Source organism: Dermacentor silvarum, chromosome 1 (assembly GCF_013339745.2).
Source record: "Dermacentor silvarum isolate Dsil-2018 chromosome 1, BIME_Dsil_1.4, whole genome shotgun sequence".
Lineage (NCBI taxonomy): Eukaryota > Metazoa > Arthropoda > Arachnida > Ixodida > Ixodidae > Dermacentor > Dermacentor silvarum.
In genome coordinates, this window is record NC_051154.1 from 157,035,380 (window position 1) to 157,047,813 (window position 12,434).

Below are 12,434 nucleotides of genomic sequence, written 5' to 3' on the forward strand. Positions count from 1 at the left end.
TTGCGACCGTGCTAAGCACGTGGGAAGACATCCGTCCGTTTGAGGATAATAACTAGCAAAAAACATGTTTTCTTCTTTTCCTTTTTTACGTTGCTTATGCATATCGCAGTACTGTAATCGCTAGGTTAGGACACATGACTATTGCACAAAAGAGAATCCATAGAAACTTGGTTCGGCTAGGGAAACTTTGCTATGAAGGGTGGAATGCACGCTTGAAAGGGACAGCGCTGCGCTGTATATGCACCATATATGCGCGTCCACACTTTCGTAATGACCCAAAAAGAGAGGAAACATGCCACAAGCGCTGACGCTTCGACAGTCGAAGCAAGCAATCTGCACCCAAACAGCCCTGGTCGCCATACAGGGATAGAAGGTGCGAGATTCACTGAGGTTTTGATATTATAGCCATCGCAGATTGAATCCGAAAGATGACACTAAAGCTTGGTAAGTAGCTCTAGCCGCGCCCTCCCATTTTTCTGCTCCTTTCTTTTTCTTTTTTTTTTTTGTTTCCATGATTAGCCGACGTCCTTTTTAGCACGAACTAAAGTCGTCACCCGCCGGGGTGGCTCAGTCAGCTAAGGCGTTGCGCTGCTGAGCCCGAGGTCGCGGGATCGAATCCCGGCCCCGGCGGCCGCATTTCGATGGAGGCGAAATGCAAAAACGCCCGTGTGCTTGCGTTGTAGTGCACGTTAAAGAACCCCAGGTGGTCGAAATTGATCCGGAGCCCTCCACTACGGCGTGCCTCATAATCAGAACTGGTTTTGGCACGTAAAACCCCAGAAAGAAGAACTAAAGTCGTCAGCAAAGCTGTAAGTCTAAAGGTAATAAAGATATCAGAGCCGTATTTTGATGATAGTTGCGGCGTATGCTTTATTTTGTTTTTTTATTTGCTTTCGTGCCGTAAGATATGGTCAGTCCTTGACTGCTCGAATGCGCACTCCTGTATTTGTGTTTTGTCGCCTGCTTACACAATGGTTCTTGCGTGACGGAACTCACTTAGCTGTCCACCGTGGCTGCTTAATCGAGGCGCTGTGGCCGCTGCTTCCGCCCTAAACCAGGTTTTCTCATTGTTGATTCTGCGTCACTCGCAGGAAAGAAAGCCCAAGACATGCCGGTCCCGCGCGGAGACACAAGTCAGGCCCTCCGAGCAGAAGGTGCTACCACCACCACCATGGACACAATGGCAGCCGTCATCGAAGACGGCGTTGTGAGGTCGTCCGTTCAGGACATGTACATTCCGGACGTAGACCTCGGCACTTTCTTCAGAGGATGCTGCAGGAAGTACAAGGATCGCATTGCCATGGTATGTGAAATTCGAACGCAAGTAATGCGTGCTCAAGCATAACGCCCCAGTTCACATATCCATTTGAGTACTATAAGAGAGCGCGCTCTAAGAACTCTATGGCGTAGCAACAGCCGGAGAAATACGCAGAACGCATCCAGTGTAATTCTCCAATCCTGTGTAACGTCCGTTCTCCGTTGAGTTTCCATAATTAACGTCAACCCAACTCGCCCCGAACTACCATATTTCTTTTGAAAAGGAGGCTACTTTGAGCTTTGTCACTCGTGGATTGCGTCACTGCGGTCTAAAGCACGACCGTTAACGCGCTAGAAGTACGCGCTTGTGGTTGTATAGTGTCGTACTGTCACGCCGAAATGAAACATCGAGCACCTATCACGCGTACTTGCCTGAAATTGCCATATGTGATGATCGTGGCGTAAGGGGACTCTAAATGCCACTACCTAGAATTTAAGTGCCAGAGGATGAATAGCACCGGTGTCACAGCAAGTAACGAATGCGTGAAGAATGTTTTTTTTCCGCCTGGACATTATACAGAACTTTTCGGAGCACAGGCACAGCGAAAATGCTGAAATTACTTACGGTCTGGTAATGATGCCCAGAATTGGAATACTGGAGCGTATACCGTCATTACTTCAGCCACGTTCTGCCTCTTTGTTCTCGGCGCCGAGTAACTACGCATGGGCAGCAGGTAGTACCTGCCATCGCTGGTAGCATAGTAAAGGCTAGAGCTTTGTTAAATCCTTTTATTTCTGCACAGCTCACACTTTGATTTCTAGCTGCCACACTCACACCGCGAGAGACCAAAAACTGCGCACGCAGCGCTGTCAGCCGTTGTGCAGTGTGTCATGCTGCATATGATTTCTCTAAATCTAATCCTGCGTCACAGTAGTGCGCGTGTCTCGATGTAAGTGCCCGTTCCTTCGCATTGCATTATTTTCTGTAGCTACCGTTCCAAGTTCATTGATTGCATATATTTATATTCTTACTCGGGGGCGCGCGTTAAATTTCAGTCGCACGAACCAGCCCGTTCAATGGGAGCGCAATATGGCTCTGTACGAAATGGACATTTCGAAGGTTCCACGCGTATGCAAGTATATACACAACTAAATTCTATTGTGGGCTCCGAGCGCAGACTTTTATTTTTATTTATTTATTTATTTATTTATTTATTTATTTATTTATTTATTTATTTATTTATTTATTTATTTATTTCATCAGGCTGAGAAGTGGTGCCGCCGCCGCGATTCGTTTTCTTGTTGCGGAAGTGCGATCGTCTTCCTCGTAGCGCGCTCCAGCAAGCAGTGCTGCTTCATCTGCGAGCGCTCGCGTAATGAAGTCGCCCTTACGCGAACACAACGCGAAAGGTGCGCCAGGCCGGAAGGAAAACGCTCTCTTCCACGCTGCGCCACGATTCTTCGCGAGCTCCCGAGCTGGGCTTGGCCGGCGCATTTATCACCGTTTCCCGGGGGTGTATGGCGCGCCGGTGGGAAATTGCTAATGCGCGCGCGGAACAATCGGGCGGCCTGACGAGCTGCGATCGACCCGCTCCCGCAAATGCGCCCGCCATTCAATTTCTAAGGTTTCACGCACGTGCGCTGAATGTAAGCGGGGCGGCGGGACCCTATTCTCGTCTCGTGTGTGTATACGCACACCGGTTTTCTTGGACAAGCCTGGCCTTGTTAACTAAGCATCTGTTCCAGGTGCCGGCAGATCGAATTGACTGGAGGAAAAAACAAGAGCAGAATTTTTTTTTTCAATCTCTCTCTCTCTCTCTCTCTTCTGCCGTTCACGCTGCTTGTCTTCCGAGGGTTGGTGGCGGTGTATCGAAGGGGCTGTAACAGGCGCTCGGTTGCGAGCTCGCTCTTCGGAGTGTTCGCCGTGTGTGCGACAGTGGAACCTTTCCGTCGTTCATTTAGCTTGTAGAACACATGTCCTTGGGTTCGTTGAGAGCACTTGCAGAACGCCATTGTCGCCCCTTTTCTTGTGCATTCTAACGCACGCTCATGAATCCCTTTTGCACGATGGCGGTGTGTCTGCAGGGTGACGTTTTCTGGAAAGACCTATATACGTGAAGCGTAGGTCTTTCAGTGTCAGTGTCTGTCAGTGTTTGTCAGTGTCTCACGTAACGTAACAAGAATTCACCCCATGGGTTTCGTTTCTCAGATGCTGCCGTTTCTTCCCTTGTGCTCTGTCTCTCTCTCTCTCTCTCTCTCTCTCTCTCTCTCTCACACACACACACACACACACACACTCAGAATCGGTTTTCTAGTTCGTGCTTTGCGGCCCGTATGAAGCATGAACTGCTTTTAGCTCCCGTTGTTGGCGACCCTCAAGTGACCTTGAGCCAAAAGCCAAAGCCGTTATCCGGGCACGCAAACGAAAACATCCGGGCATCGTTGCGAGAAGAAAACGAGATCATCCGGGCAACTAGTCAAAAGTTAAGAAAATGCGGTCTCTATCCTCCAACCCTTTGTACAGGACCGCATTACATACGCTATTTACTGCCCAAACAAGTTACAAAAAAGTCATTGCTTCCGATTTCTTCCTAATGTTTGTTCACGATATCACTCAAGATGTAACTTTTAGTACGCTGAAGTTTTATTTGTCATTTTCAATAGCGACGTTCAAAAGGTTGATATAGGCTACCATACACTTGGTTGCCATCTTTTGGCACTGATGCACGGTTGCCTGTGCTCTTTTGAACGCCAGCGGTCCGTGAGTCGTGAGCGGTCCGCGACAAGAAAAAGTAGCGACAGACGCTGACCGCGCTGCACTGTTGAAAGTGCAGCGCGGTTAGAAAAGTGGTTGGCAAAGAAAAATGGTTGAAGGCGGCGACACCACAGGCAGCAAAATACGCCATATGATAGCCATTTCATGCTTACATCTACTCTTGATTACGGGAAAGCCAGCAATTTTTCAAAGAACTTTACAAATGCAACGTTCGCGTTTGCAGCTGTGAAAATTTGCTGGACGCAATCAGCCCGGTTTGGAGTGTATTATAACTGCATTTACATTCTTTCTTTCATGTCGAAGGTCACCGCATTGAAATTCGAGAAATCGCATGGGTCTTCCGCTTTTATTGTTAGCCTACTGACGCGCGATGCAAATAGCACGGAATGGTTTAATCAGCTGAATGAACCATTCAGGAGACGCTAAGCCTATACCTTATGGTGCCTATATATATATATATATATATATATATATATATATATATATATATATATATATATATATATATATGTGTGTGTGTGTGTGTGTATGTATGTATGTATGTATGTATGTATGTGTGTATAACAGAAAGTGTTGAATTAGCCAGAATGGAACCGCCTGTCAGTTTACCGGCGAATCGAGGCGCTCACCGTGTTTCGCCCATAGCTGCCAAATAGCACCTGTAGTTTCGCTCAAACAATCAGAGATGGGGCCAACGTTTTGTTTCCGCCAATCCTACGCTTTCTGTTCGGCATCGCCGTAGCTTGCGCGTACTTCTGGTTTATTCTACAGGAAGCAGGCAAAGAAGTATTCGGAAGAAGTATTAGCACGAATCTAGATCTCCTAGTTCGTTTTCTTACGGGACAAAAAAAAAATGTTATTTCGATGCAGTGGCCATTACAGCGACTTGGTTAAGAAACAATTAAACAGTTCATATTCAAGGATTTAAGTTTACAAGGGTAGACAGAGGCTTGGGCTTGGAATGTTAAAGTCAGCGCCGTGTGTGCCTTTCTGTCTTGTCCACGTCTTTTGCGCTGTGCTTGTATTACTATTTGCAAACTAAATAAAAGATACGGTATTTTTCTTTTGGGTACTGTGTGCTCAACTATTCACAATGTTGGACCTGCGCTATGCCAGACCGTTAGCCTAGGGCAATCGTCTCTTGAACACACATTGTCAACGTACTTCATTCACACCGCATGGCCCATCCACCATGTACATAATTTGGTGCTCACTGCTGCCCGTCTCCGAGTTTTTGTGCGAGTAGATGGGTCTGCGTTCTTGTTCTCTCGCCCTTCGATCTATTATGATATATTAAACCCATAGTAACATGCCAAACCTTTTGCTCGAGTAACCCCCCCCCCCCCACCCAACCTTCAAGTTTACCTCACCAGCGCGCACGTATTTTCAGTACTTGTTGATATTACAGTTTCCATGTGATACATTCTTGGAATACGAAAATTATGTACACGGTGGATGGGCTATTTATGCGGTGTGAATAAAGTATGATGGCCGTGCATGTTCAAAAGACTATTGCCCTAGGTTAGCGGTATGTCATTACGCAGCACCAACCTTCTTAGTAGTTTAGCTCGCAGTGCCGAAATGCAAAATATCAAAGCTTTTTGTTCAGTACTGTAACTTGGATTTGTGGCCATGACAATCATCCACGCGAGGTGGTGGTGTTAGTCTATTCTTGAAAAATGGCATCAAATTTGAGCTTTTCTCGCTTGCATGCTTATGTGATGATGGAATGGAAGCTCTTTTTGTGAAAATTGTAAACAGACCAACTGTGGGGGTCGTGTAACACCCGCCTGACTCAGTGACATCACATTTTCTTTAAACATTTGAACTGAGGCTAATGAACCTACAACATGTGCACCACGGCCGCATTTTAGTTCTTGGCGACCTTAATATAGATTTGTCAGGTAATATAGAAAATGACTACCCCGCAGGAGAGTTTGCTGCAGCAGGCGTTTGGTGTGTTGCGACACCGTGGACCCGAGCACATGGGAGTTGGAACCACCTGCATGTAGCCGTGCGCGGCTTAGTCATGTCCGGGGAAAAGGGTATCCTGGGGGTTGAGCCAATGCTGAGTGCTTGGACCTTTATGGCCCCTCGGCGGAGGCAACACATCCCTTAGGCCTCGGCTTCACGTAGACGGCACCCCCGTACTGACCCACCCGGGGGAAATTAGTGGTTGCCTTTTCATATCCTCCTCTCCAATAATCGTCTTTCTGTTTCACTTCCAATATTTCCTGTATTCTCCTCTCTTCCTTTTACTTCTGATTTTCCAGGCAGCGGGGGTTAGCCTTGTATGGGTAGCCAACCTTGCGTATACCATATTTGGTTATAGCAATGACGTACAGCTGGCGTTTGCAGGACCTGTTTTACACATTCTGCGGCGTCCCCTTGTTTGGCTTCATGGTGGGTGGCTGGCGTTGCTGACGAAAACGGAAAGTTCCTTATGAATAGTTCTTGTCCGAAACTTCCTGATCGTCGTCAGAAATGAGGGCGCACCGAAGTATTTCAGTTTTTTGGCCACCAACAAGAAAACTTTCCAAGGTAGCATGTGATGCATTCTGAAAAAGCATAAAAAAGCGGGATAGTCAGTTCACCTTTCCTTGTTGCGAAATTTCTAAGTGATGCTATAGGACCAGGTTACAAAGCTATGAAGCTAGCTAGTGGTGACCTTCTCTTGGAACTGCATGATAAGAAGCAGTATGAAAAGCTCCGGAACCATGTCTCTATGGAGACATCCCCGTTACCGTGACCCCACACAGAACTATCAACACCATCCACGGCGTTATTTCCGATGAGGATCTCATGGAGCTGACCGGCACCGAACTTTTGGAAGGTTGAAAAGAGCAAAATGTAATCAATCTGAAATGAATTAAGATGAGGCGCGACGGGAAAGAAATCAATGCAAAGCACCTTATTCTCACCTTCGGCTCAAGTGTTGCCCGAGACAATCGAGGCCGGGTATGTCAAGATCCGAGTCGGGCAGTATGTCCCAAATCCTCTGCGATAGCTTACGTGCCAGCGATTCGGCCACAGTTCACAGAACTACCGAGGCCGCCAAACTTGTGAAAAATGCAGTGCTCGCGAACACTTCTCTGAGAATTGTGAAAACTATCTCCGCTGTGTGAACTGTGATGGGGAGCATGCCGCATAATCGTGGTCCTGCCCATCATAAAAAAAAAAGAAAAAGGAATACTGCCAATCGAAGGGAAGGAAAATATATCGCTGAATATACCTGCCAAAGTCGCACGTCAGTGGGAAGCGCCGCGACGGCCCCTGCAGCTGTGCGGCACACACACAGTGAACAGGTGGTGACGCCATCCGCCCCCTCGGCGGCTGCAGCCAGCGTAGCCACCCTACCAGCGCTGCTCCGCCACCCCAGAAGAAGGGGCCATCGACCTCCAGGTTGGGAGCCCCAAGTGTCTCGTCCTCCGAGACGAGGCCTTCTCGTCAAATACACTGCTTGCAAGAGGCGATGGACATAACACCCAGTCAGACGGCGCAACCAGCGCCTAAGGACCGGCGCAATTCTATGGCGCCTGGAAAGGGCCCCTTGAGCTAATTTTAGTTTCTTCAACACACAGCATTAACACTTCTCTATTAATAACCTAGACGATATCAGAGAACTCCTCCAAAAATACAATTCAAAGGTGATGTGTGTTCAATATACCTACTTGAAGCCTACACGTACAAACTTTCTCCGACAATACACGATTTTTCGAAAAGATCATGACGATGCTAACGCCTCATCTGGTGGTGTAGCTATCTTAGTTGATTAGCGTGTAGCATGTCACTCTTTTGAACTTCGGGCGCCTCCTGAGGCAGTCGCAGCACAAGCAGTCTTATTCAACAAATCAGTTACGTTCTTAGCTTTATACCTGCCACTTAATCAACAACTAAAAAATTATTTCTATTGCCTAGTGGGTCAGTTTCCTGAACGCTACTTGATCGTATATAGGTGATTTCAATGCCCACAGGTCTCTAGGGAAATGCCCGATGTGACACCAGAGGGCGACTCGTTGATAATTTCCTTTAAGCTCTGGTTCATGCCTTTTAATAAAAAAGAACCTACATATTTTACCTTCACGCATAACTCGTACTCATCCATTGATCTGGCCATTAGCTCTGCCTCACTAATTACTGGCCTGGAATGGGAGGTAATCAAAAATTCTAGGAAGTGATCATTTCCCCATAATACTTAACTTAGTAGAGCAACAGGACTGTTCACCACATATGCATCGATAGAAGCTGGGAACGGCCGACTGGAAGCAGTTTAATGAATCAATTTAATTAACACGAGATTTTATGTATGATGTTACTATTGATGACGCAGTACGGCATTTTCCAGCTTTTATTATCGACGCAGCAGAATAGGGGCATTCTTCAAGCAAATGATCGTTCATGTAAACGACGCGTTCCATGGTGAATTGAGTGCATACAGGTACGAAAGAAGCAAGGCATGGGGCATATTGCGTCTATCGCCAACTGCAGGAAATCTCGAATGTAAACGCATCAAATCGCAGAGATGGTGGACGAGACGACCGGCTAGGAGAACGAGCTGGGAGAGATTTCTCTCAAGCATAAATTCCTACACACAGGAGGCAAAAGTTTGGAATTGGCTTAGAAGGCTTAATTGGCAGCCGACGCAGCCATTACCTCTGGTCGATGATCAAGGGACTACCTTGAAAGAGCAGGCAGACGCCCTTGGGGGAGCACTTTGAGTGCATCTCTAGCATCATTTCATTATTCTATATCATTCCTTAAATATAAAGAAATAGCGGAATGTAAGACACTGGATCGGAAGTGCAGGCCGAAAGAACCTTATAACCGTCCTTTCAGCGTTGCCGAGCTGAGAGCCTCATTAAACGCATGTCAGAACTCTGCACCCAGAGCTGACAAGATCGTATATAAAATGATCAAGAACTTGCACAAAGACACACAAATAGTACTACTTGCGCTTTTTACCATTATTTGGGCTTCCGGATATCTGCCTTGAACATGGAGAGGGGCTATTGTAGTTCCCATATTGAAACGAGGTAAATACCCATCTTCAGTGAATAGTTACCATCCGATAGCGCTTACAAGCTGTCTTTGCAAGCTATTCGAGAAGATGATAAATCGACATATGTTAAATTTCTTCGAATCTAACAAAATGCTTGACCCTTATCACTGTGGTTTCCGGGAAGGTCATTCTACAACCGACCATCTCTACGCATAGAGCCAAACATCCGTGTTCTTTTTTTTTCAGTAAATGTCTTTCCTCCTCCTCCGTGATGCTTTCATTCACAAGCAGTACTTCTTGTCCATATTCCTCCATATGGAAAAGGCGTACGACGCGACGTGGCGCTGCGGGATATTGCGAGATTTGTCGGAGATGGGTATTCGCGGAAATAAGCTTAACATTATAGAAGGCTTATTGTGAACAGGCATATTTTGTGTCAGAATTGGAAATGCTGTCTCCAGGCCATTTCTACAGGAAACTGAGGTGCCGCATGGTGGGATACTAAGCTGTACTCTTTTTATGGTAAAAATAAATTCTTTACGCTCATCAATTCCGTGTACCATAGTTTATTCAGTATGCGTTGAGGATGGGCAAATAGGTTTCAAATCGTGTAATCTCGCAATTGGCAAGCGACAGGTTCATCTTGGCCTGGATAGGGTGTCAAAATGGACTAATTGAAATGGGCTTAAGTGAAAGCCCCAGAAAAGATCCTGTGTCCTTTTTACAAGGACGAGAGGCCTGCTCCCAGCTGCTGATATTGAACTCGATGGATAATGCATACGTACCTCAGCACACAGAGTACACATTTTAGGGTGTCATACTTGACTCCAAACTGTATTTCATACCCCACATCAACTATATTAAGAAATGCTTAAAGCCAATAAATATCCGGAAAGTTTCGTCGCGCACAAGATCCTATACTCGGTTGAGAATAGGACACACGTACGGCACACACAATTACTTGTTGACTGGTGATGAACCTCCAATCTTTGGTAAATGTAGTGATAGGTGGACCGTCATCCACATCTTACTGGAGTGCCGGGAAGGAGATGTTGAAAGGAAAAAAACACTTTCCTCTAGCTTACAGACAACATATCCCTCCTCGTGCAGCATTGTTATCGGTAAGCAACCGTTATTCAACACGAAATCAGTTTCAATTTTTTTCAATGAGATCCACTTACTATATCAGCCCAAAGAATTCATAGCGCGGCCTCTTTTGAAAATCCTCTGTTGCGATGGTACCTTTTGTATAGCACAAGCCTCCAGGCCCTTACTTTCGAAGGGCCCTGATGAGGCAGTAGTGCTACTGACAGTGACACGTTTGAGTATATCAACCTCTTCGTAGCATATCCTTTATTTTCGTCCAACCTATCATTGCACACCCTGTGTATCGCTGCCATAATTTCACTCATATGTATATTTTACGCATTTAACAGCGAATGTTTTTAGGCCTCTATACACCCGCGTCACATATACCCTTTGACATTGACCACACCATTGACTAAGACGTACCATGTTTTGGTGCTCTTAGGCCTTCCCTGGTCTTTGCGCTATAAACCCCCATTGATCGTCATAGGAAATGATTATACACTTCTTCTGAAATTGTTTAGTATTCGTAACTTGATAAATCCACCTAAAGGAATCAATCACTCATTGAGTGCCATAATTGACCACGCACAAACATTGATGTTTGTGCTGGTGTATATTGTGATCCGATAGCAGACCACTTGCCCGTTTCTATAGCGAAGCTTTGTGTCTAGGCGAAATCACCTGTGTACAGAAAACTATCGTCATCAGCTTTGGCTCGAGCGTCGTCGTCTTCTTTCGCAGCTGGCTCGTTGGCGCCCCTCGAGTTGCGCTCGTGCTCATGCTCGGCACGCACTCGTGCCACTGCTCCCGCGTTCGTCGTCGTCGTCTTCTTCCACAGCTGGTTGCGTTGCCGCTCATCATTCCAGCGTAGAATTTTTCTCTTCTGTCGTCGTAATGGGGAGGCCGCGTTTACAGGGGTATGAGCCATTGCTTAAGGGGGTATGAGCTATTCATAGTCTCACGTAACAGATAGATTTAGTTTTGAAGCAATTTAATTTCGAAGCTGCTAACCACGCCGCCGAGGAAAATCGAGACATAGAACGCAAGCGACAACGGCGGACTGCGGTCATACCGAAAGTGATGTTCTCTCCATCGCATCCGAACGTGTGTGTAACCTCATAATTGAGAAATACTTTAATGAGCCCTCGGCATTAACCCAGTGATAAACACTGGGGCCGCACTTTTCAGTTTCGCTGGTTAACCATCTTCCCGGAGTTGAAGGGCCGGCTAATTTATTTATTTTTTTACTCCACATGTAACTATTGCTACTAATCCTACCCAAAGCGGGGTAATCACGTGGATAAATTATGTTCTACTACGTAGCAACGTGAAAAAAACTAATTGTGTTGGTACGTATGATGATGACGTATAACAGTATAACAAATTTACACAACAGGTTAAAAACATTGTGAATATAAGCGTTGAAGCAAAAACTTGTAAATATCATAATCCAATCTGTCCATGGATGACGAGTGCCATATTAGATGTTGTGAAAGAGAAAGATAGCTGGCATCATGAGTGGAAGCAGAAGAAAAACAACGAGCTATACATCAGTCAATTCAAGTGCTCCAGGAACAAAGCTGTCGCTTTGATGAGGAAAATCAACAATGAATATTACGCTTTACTTATTCAACAAGCTGAAGGAAATACCAAAACAAATATGGCCTACTGTTAAAACTGGTCTTGGGGGGGGGGGGGGAACCAGGGGGGGGGGGGGGCTTAATCTGTATGATCGTATATTGCCCAACGCAGCAGATGTAAATATGCTATATACATTTAATAACCACTTCGCAGGCATACGCAATCTGTTGGTGGCACAGATCTCTCAAGCACATCAATCCTCATACACACTGAAACCCCCATCAAACGGTTGCGCATTGCTTGAAATTGAGATTACGGAATACAATTGAGATTACAAAAGGTTACAAACTTGAAAACTGCCAAATACGCTGGTTTGTTTAAAATTACAGTCAAAATAACGAAGTATAATATAAATATCCTAGGTCCTCATTTATGGCACTTATTTAATCACTGGTTGGGAGTGGGGTGTATCCTGATGCCTTTAAAATGGCCAAAGTTGTGCCTATATATCAAAGTGGTGACAGTTTGAAGCGTCAAGCTACAGACTGGTGTCAGTTCTGAGTGTAATCAATTGAATTCTTGAAAAGATAGCCTGCGCTCAAGTAAACAGGTTTTTAACCAAGTAAAACATTATTTGTGAAAATGAACATGGCTTCCGTGCCTACGTTTTGTTTTGTTTTTTTAGCCCCCTTAAACTCCTGTGTCGATGAACGGGAAGAGCTTCAGTTTTGA

General features: G+C 45.7%; 1 protein-coding gene across 1 annotated transcript in view; it reads left to right on the top strand.

Annotated features, from left to right (window-relative positions):
• Positions 1-992: 992 nt before the first annotated feature.
• Positions 993-12,434, top strand: part of LOC119436273 (probable 4-coumarate--CoA ligase 1) — an 88,202-nt gene continuing 76,760 nt past the window's right edge. The window contains exon 1 of the mRNA XM_037703073.2: positions 993-1,303. Within this exon, the coding sequence (XP_037559001.1) occupies positions 1,109-1,303 (195 nt within the window). The 5' untranslated portion in view covers positions 993-1,108. The remainder of the gene's footprint in view (positions 1,304-12,434) is intronic.